The 8,531-nt window shown below is 24.9% G+C and overlaps 1 protein-coding gene across 1 annotated transcript; it reads right to left on the bottom strand.

Annotated features, from left to right (window-relative positions):
- Positions 1-3,590: 3,590 nt before the first annotated feature.
- On the bottom strand, positions 3,591-7,602 carry LOC102680233 (nucleolysin TIAR). The gene is made up of 3 exons (XM_006608024.2): positions 6,573-7,602; positions 6,137-6,433; positions 3,591-6,010 (listed from the first exon to the last, which is right to left on the bottom strand). The coding sequence occupies exons 1-3, from the start codon at positions 7,158-7,160 to the stop codon at positions 5,717-5,719; spliced, it is 1,179 nt and encodes a 392-aa protein (XP_006608087.1). The 5' UTR covers positions 7,161-7,602; the 3' UTR covers positions 3,591-5,716.
- Positions 7,603-8,531: the final 929 nt, after the last annotated feature.

The following is an 8,531-nucleotide window of genomic DNA, read 5'->3' as shown; positions in this document are numbered from 1 at the left end:
ATTATAATTATATATATATATAATATATATATATATATATATACACATATTATACATTTCATACTCCATCCAGTAATCAGGTATCATAGATTAAGTTTCATTCTAAAAATGTTAATATTAGAATTTCAATGTTTGCAGTTATATTATAGCCTACATAGATTTTTCTAATTTTTTTATTTTATATTTCGATAAACTATAAGCTTTAACTTCATTAAATCATAATTTAATTTTTGTTATATTATTAGCAATTTGCAAATCATTAAGATATGAATTATTCTAACAATACAAAAAAATATAGAATTCTACAGTTACAATTACAATATGCACTTTATAATAAAAAGAGTAATGTAAATATTTAATTACTTACTTATATTTCAAGCACAATTAATTTAAATAATATCTGTAGAAAGACTGTATTTGCACATGAAACAGCTCACGTCCAATCAGATAATAAAACAATTACTGTAATTGAGTATAAACAGATTAAGTACTGCTATAATTATGTTATCAAATAAGCATGAAAATAAATAATAATCTTGATCTTATATAAATATGTGCTAAAAGTATGCAAATAGAACTCTTTTAAGCACGTGAATTTTGTAAAATATAACAAATTACCTATTGTATAATGTACTTGGGAAGAATATTACAATTATTATTCTTGTTATGTTTGATAATACTTCAAATATTCATTTCATAATTGTTAAAATGAAATAATATAATTAAAGTCTCTTAATAGAAAATATTTGACAAATTATAAATCAATTCTTGATTTGATGGATATTCTATGAGACAACGAATTGCAAGTATATTTGAACTTTGTAAAATTAAAAATATTTGTTATTTATAAGTAAATATTGTCATTAAAAAAATTAATGTTATGATAAAGATATGCTACAAAAAGAAGTCATATATAAAACTTTTTGATATTTATCTATTGCTTCAAATGCTCAAATAAAAAGTGATTGTGCTTGTATTTATAGTTACTGATTTAAAAATGCATTTATTACAAAATCGTAATACTAAGCTTTGTTATTATTATTTCACTTTAAAATTAATTAATTAAAAATATCTTAATTTTATTTGACATATATTTAATTTATAAGAGAAGCTTATAAAAATTATTTCTTCATGTTATAACTCGTTATTATTAATTTATTTTTAATGATGATAATGCAACGAGTTTAAAGCTTCTCTAGTGTGATCAGTAGTCAATACTGAACTATAAAAATATTATATATATATATATATTATGTGAAATAATGTTGAAAATTTTTCTTATTTTTATGTCATCTAATTTAATAAAAAGAAGTGTGGTCCTTTAACATGTTAGAATTTTTAATTATGTAATAATTAGACTGCGGAAGTTAATGCATTTGCATATTAGATTCAGATATTGTATGTAAAATTAAAAAATTCATGCAATTATGTTTAATTAGATATATATATAGGATATATATAATAGTATATTTACATTATATATACATTTAAACTTTAGTAATCCTTAATATACATATATAAATATTGCATACATTTAAAACATAAATTTTTAATTTTCTAAATGTGTATTTTTAATACACATATATTAAAAATTAGAATAAAAATACACAAATCAGTATTTTAATACATTTCAAAATTATTAAAAATATTAATATAAGTGTGCTCATATATTTTAATACAGCTTCTAATGGATAATTGTGTATAAAAATTATATAAATATAAATAATGAATACATTTAATATATGTAAAATAGAGATATATATTAATCTTTGATGTTACAATGTTAGCTGCCTATCACAAATTTGTTATAGCAATTTGGCAAAACAAACATATTTAATTGCTATGATTTATAATAATAATATTGAATAAATTTTGACAATTACTTGAATTAAAATATAAACAAATTCTATATATACAAAAAAGATAAAAACATACACAACAAATATGCAGAATAGAAAATATATTTGTAAGTTTTTTTCATGATAAAATATATTCATGTTGAAATTCTATTTGCTTAATTTATCTTCTTACTTATTTAATTCCATGTGTACAAACTTCCACAGTCTAGTTATAATAGATGCACTTATAGAAAAGTGATAGCTATAAAAAATATAAGTTTGCACTTGTGCAAAATTGTGTTTTTTTTATTTAATATGCAAATAATAAATAATATCAAATAAATTTAATTTCAGAATTGTAACAATATAAATATTAAGTTAATATATATTGCTGAATATTATATGTATAATTAATTTGATTGAGGAACTTGTAGATTTAATGTTAATGTTAAGTCAATGTTGAAATTGTTTATGTTGAAAGAGTATAATGTAAACTATATTGAAATTTTACTTACTTTAGATAAAATATTTTTTTCCTTAAATTGATGTCAGTCGTATTTAAAATTTTTTGCATTAAATAATTTATAATATAAATAAGTAAAATACTTTTGCTCGAATTTCGTCAATAATCTTGCACAACAGACTGTTATGAATATAGATATATCTCCATTTACAACCCTGGCCTTCCATGTTAAAAACACGTTCTGCCTCGATTAAGTTATTTTGCTACTTTTATAAAAACTACTTTTATAAAAAAAATGAGAATTTCTTAATAACGTAAGCAAAACAGTAATATTAATATCAATTAATGCTATGTAAATTAAAAATAATCAATTGTGAATTGATTATGCAGAAATATTTGTGCACGGTTACATGAATTATGTTTTCTTGATAAATACATTATATAAATATATAAATACATTCAAATCCTTTTTTCTGAATGATATAAAGATAAAAATTATTTTAATTAAAAAAATTCATATCACTTATATTATGCATTAAATGCAACTTTTCTAAAAAGATAATAATTATTAACAAAATAAGTAATAATTTATTTGATAAACGTAACATAAAACTTGTAAAACTTATTTTTATTTCATGAATGGTGTGTTTTTCATAGATCTTGTCAATTATTTTTTAATTAATGCCAAATCTATATTTTTGAACAATATTATAAATTATGTAAAAAAGTATATGGAACAAGATAGACAGATTATAATTGTAAATTGCAAACTTAAATTTTCGTTGAGCAACTCCTCCTTTTAATATATTATATCGTAGTATTCTTCGCTTGATAAAACAATTAACAAATACATATTGAATTAACGTTAATATACTCAGTGACATGCAATTAAATAGTAATTTTTAAATGTAATTGAATAGTATAGTGTCACTTGTTGTACAAAAATACAAGATATTCTATTTAGTATTTTGCCGCTGTGTGATCGAGATCGAGGAACGCATGTATTGTGTGTAATAAAGTGTACAGTACAAATTATTCTTCAGCGCATTTTATTTAAAAAAAGGAATGCTCGCAACTTTCAAGCGAAAATCAATTAAATTATTCACAATTTTACCGAATTATAATTTTTTATTATAGTGTTAAAATATTCCAACTTGACATTACTAATATTCGTGAAAAAAAATTTTAATTTTTAGTAATAATAATATAATTGAGTAAGAATCCGTTTTAAATTGAACAACGCTTCTTTTATACGGAAAACGAAATTGTGTATTTCAATAAATCGCAAATTTTGTACTTAAAGTTCAATTTTATTGTGTCAAAAAATCAGTCAGAATTATGTCTTCTACATTAGTCATTCAGTCATCAACTGCTTGACGCGATAATTTGCAGAAAAAAATATCTTCGATTAACTTAAACGATTATTGTAAAAGTATGTCGGCTGTAAAATAAAATTACCTTGTTTATGTACTTAAAAAACTTATATTATTTTTACATTTAACCAGTTATAAACGAAGGTACTACGTTCCTTATAAATTTAAAAAATCACTTTTGATATTATTTCATAACTTTATATTTTATAATAACGTGGGCTATGAAATAATACAAAATATTGTGTATTTTAAATATTTATTCCTTTTTTTTCATTCAAAGGACAATTTGTTTTTATTATAAGATAACATTATCCTAAGCATTTTCGAGGGTTCCACACCCTGCTGTACCTAAATTATTTTTTATATAACATTTTTTTTTATGTCTTCCATCGGTTCACTGATTATTATTAATCCATAGACAAGTTCTTTTTCTTAAATTGGCTCTCCGTAGTTCGATATCACTTATCGCAGTCAATTAATCATTGCTATATTCGACTTATGTTTCTTCTGTTATTACATTCAGTACTGACTTTATACAAATTGGTTTTGAAAGGTTTATGGCTTTTTATCGTCGGTGGTGAAGCGAAGTATCGATAAATTTTTATTACACTAATTCACTCTAATTTTCTTTTATTATTAATTTATTAACTTGATGAAACATATTTTAAAAAATAAGCATTCAAAAAATTACCAGAATGTTAAATTTTTTAAAGAAAATAAATATAAAACTAAATTTTGTTGAAAAATAAAGAATAAAATATCATTTAAATTGTGTAACAATTTTTCATCTGTATAATAATTAGAAGATATGAAGATATAAGTATTGTATTATATCATAATTGCAATAACTTTAAAATATCGAATAATATCAAATATGATTGTCAATTGATATACTGATTGTTACAAGAGAAAAAATTAATATTTTATAATATATTCAAAAGAAATGTAATTTAACTATCAATGTATAAATTAATAAAGATAAGACAGTAGTGACTCCAACTCTTAGTGGAAGTGTTTATCATTATCATTATCATTATACTTAAATTACATATAATAATTACACCAAGACTCGCTATTTCTTTGTACAGATGGAGAGGAGTCACTATGCAATATAAAGTATATTCAACAAGTCAAATTCAATATTTTCATAAGATATTTCACTTTTGACACTTCCAGAAATATTTTCTTTAAAATTTTTTATAAGAATGTTTTGTACATTTACCACCGACGATAAATATCACAAAACGAGGGAAGTTTACAACTCGTTTATCGACTCGCATAGTTTATTTTAATAAGGGCCCTGCATACGTCAAAGCATGCATCCAAATCTAGCTACATCACAGGCGCCGTGTCTACCTATACTCTCTATCTTATATTATGTTCAATGTCATACTTTGTGTTTACCATAAATGAACATTTATCTTTGTTCATTAATGATTTGAAATAAACTAAAGATTGGTAATTGTGGCAAAAATATTAAAAATATAACAACGTAATGGTCGCATACATACATACACCTTACGCAGCACAACGAATGCAGGGCTCATCAAGGGGCTGCAATTTTAAGTTCAGAAATATACCTCATTCAACACCTTAGAATATAAATCGTTTTGAAAAGAGTGTTATATTACACTGATGGATTGACTGCTATGATATTTCTTCTTTCAATGAACATTACAAGATATACTTGCATGTGTTATAATGATATACGTTTCTATTGTTTGGCAAGAGAAACGTATTAAGAAAATGTATATTTAAATGTAAGTGTATATATGTATATATATCACTTGATCTTTTGATGGTATAATCTCTGATATATTACTTAATATCAGTCAATATTAATACAACCAAATTTAGGAGCTTCTTCTTGCCATGTATTATACTTCAATTGAAGTAAAACTGGAAAATTTGTACATATGATGCTGCAGTCAAAATACCAATAAATTTGTTGGAACAGGTATATGACAGAACAGTTTTTGCAAACGCCCCAGGGGCAAATGTATCATATGTAACAATTAGTTGATGTTGATCAATGATCAATTTCATTGCGTGGGGTATTGTGGCATGGTGTATGTTACCATAGCAGGTTGCTGACCTGGTGGCAATGGTGCAGTTGCAGTCGGTGGTGCAGCAGTCGCTTGTGCAGGTTGCCATGTACCTGCACCAGGAGCAGGCATTCGCATACTATTCATATATTGAGCCTGTTGTCCATAATATTGACCATAGTACTGAGCAGGCTGTAAAAATTGACCTTGCATTTGTGGATATCCTTGTGGATACCAATAACTCATTTGTTGGCCATATCCATATGCATACTGTCCAGCTCCAGCTGTAACCTATTGTGTGAAAATATACTTTAATATTTTTTTAATTTATTATAATCTTAAAATATAAATATAAATAAAAAAATTGATAAAATATATAAATAAATAGAAATAAAAGAATATATGTATTAAAATTACCTGTTGAGCTTGATGATTTGCATTTGGGCCCACACTGTTGGGATCTCCATTTTCTTTTCCCCAAAAACATTTGACAATACTACCATTAATTTCTGTATTATGTGTTGATTCTATGGCATGAGTAGCAGCTTCCTTAGTAGTAAACTTTATGAAAGCATATCCTTTATCTTTAAATACTCTTATATCTTGTATGGTACCAAAAGGAGAAAATGTTTTGGTTATCAGGTCATCTGTAATGCCATTTGTAAAACCTCCACAGTATACTGTGCAATTAGTTGGACTACTTTGGTTATATACCTATTAATAATAATATACACAAATTATTAAATAAATTTAATTACTTATATCTTCATAGATTGAATTATTATATTTTCATTATATATAAAGGAAATATAATTAATGTATAATATATTATTTTTTGAAATTTAAAACATACCTCTTCATAATTAGGTTTACTATTATTTGAATGTCGTGGCCTTTCAGATCGAGGTGGTGGTGGTTTCCTAGTTGACCAATTTGTCCTGATGCTTCTAGATCCAAGCCACTGACCATTCATAGCTGCTATCGCTGCTTCAGCTTCAGACTTTTTGACAAATGATACAAAGGCATATCCTTTACTTTTCATGGTTTGTGGATCGCGGACAATTCTACAATTGCTAATTTCGCCAAAAGGCGCGAATGCTTCTTTTAAAGTTTGTGTTTCAATTTCTGGCGAAAGATCGCCGACAAATATGTGATGGTGATTACTCGTATCCAACTTCGGCTGATTTCCAGGGCTCGTTGCCCAGTTAACCTTCATTTCCTTATTCAGGAAGGATCGCTTGTTCATGGCGGCTAGCGCTGTAGCCGCGCATTGATGATTCGTAAATTCAACAAAAGCATATGGATCGTTTCCTGGTTCCCGTATAATCTTGCATCCTTTAACAGCACCTATTTGTGAAAAAAGTGCGCACAAGAGTTCCTCCGACACCGAAGTGTCTAGATTTCCCACATAGAGCGTTCGCGGATTACTTTCTTCGCTCATGCTCGCTCTTTCAGAACCCCTGTACTTCCTTATTTAACTAATTTCCTTACTTTCCTTGGGCTTAATTTATGGTTCACACGTTCAGTGCGTGATACGTGCATTTACCTCGACCCCAGCATCAGAATTCAGATTTTCTCGCCTTTTCCAAAGAACACGGACGGTTGAACGCGAAGCTACACCCAGCCTCTACGTCATACTAACATAAAATGGCCGCTCTCCTGCTTCACTACTTTCCCTTCAATCATCCACGTAAACTTTCGTATTCTACCGATTAACTTACTTAAAACTATGTTTTCTTCACGCCTATTCAGTTCCTTTTATCTACCTACCTAAAGTTTATTAAATTGACTTGAATAACTCAAAACTTTATTAGCTAAAGTGTAAAGAACACGTGTTTTTGTATCATCCGTCGAAGATTTCATAACAGGTAGCGCGAAAACGCTTGTGAATCATTGGCCTACAAAATTCACTAGACAATCACTTTTTTAAGGTTGATTTTCATAAAATCTTCTAATGTTAATATTACTTGCTTATCCTTCACAAGGTGACAATAATTAATCATAATGACTATTAAAAATACGTACAATATATATATTTATAAAAATTTATAAATATATTTTATATTTATTCAAAAAAAAAATATATATTGAAAAATAAAATAAAATAAAATTAATTATATTTATATTATTTTTATTAATTTATATTTATATTATTTTTATTATCAAAATAGAAATTTATAATTAAGATTTAGAATTAAAAGAAATTTATTTTGTCATTTTTATAAATTTGATAGATCGTATTCTATATTTTAATTAATAAAACATAATTATTTAGCATATAATAAATATTATTTAAATACAAAAATATTGAAATTATTTTATTATTTAGATTAAGACAAATGGTCTACAAATAAACATTCCAATATCAAAAAACAGGAAAAAATATTATGAAAAATAATAAGGATTTTTCATTTCAATTTAAATTATTATAATATAGTTGTCATTTGTTTTAATATATATATAAAATATTTTTGGATAGATAAAAATGTTGAAGAACGATTTTATTAATTATATTTACTAATAATACATTTAAATTTTATTTAACTGTAAAACATATATTCTATACTTAATATCAGTATTATAAATATAAATAAAAGTTATTTTGATGAAAAAAATCTCAAATAAAATAATTAATACACTATTATATAATCATATTATTGATAATATGAATAAAACACTTTTTTTTATTGGCAACGAAATTCTTACTTATTTGTATTGTAATAAATATATATACATTTTTTTCTATTTAAAGAGAGAGGAGTAGATATAGATAAAGAAAAAGAAAGATAGATAGATAGATAGATAGGAGAGA

Source organism: Apis dorsata, unplaced genomic scaffold (genome assembly GCF_000469605.1).
Source record: "Apis dorsata unplaced genomic scaffold, Apis dorsata 1.3 scaffold_28, whole genome shotgun sequence".
In the NCBI taxonomy this organism is placed as follows: domain Eukaryota; kingdom Metazoa; phylum Arthropoda; class Insecta; order Hymenoptera; family Apidae; genus Apis; species Apis dorsata.
Note: the sequence above shows the minus strand (reverse complement) of the source record. Positions and strands in the feature narration are given on the sequence as shown.

Coding starts and splice junctions, on each gene's coding strand:
- LOC102680233 (XM_006608024.2), bottom strand. CDS start 7,160: ATGAGCGAAGAAAGTAATCCGCGAACGCTCTATGTGGGAAATCTAGAC. Junction 6,434..6,572: donor GTAAACCTAATTATGAAGAG/GTATGTTTTAAA, acceptor TATTATTAATAG/GTATATAACCAAAGTAGTCC. Junction 6,011..6,136: donor CAAATCATCAAGCTCAACAG/GTAATTTTAATA, acceptor TTCACACAATAG/GTTACAGCTGGAGCTGGACA.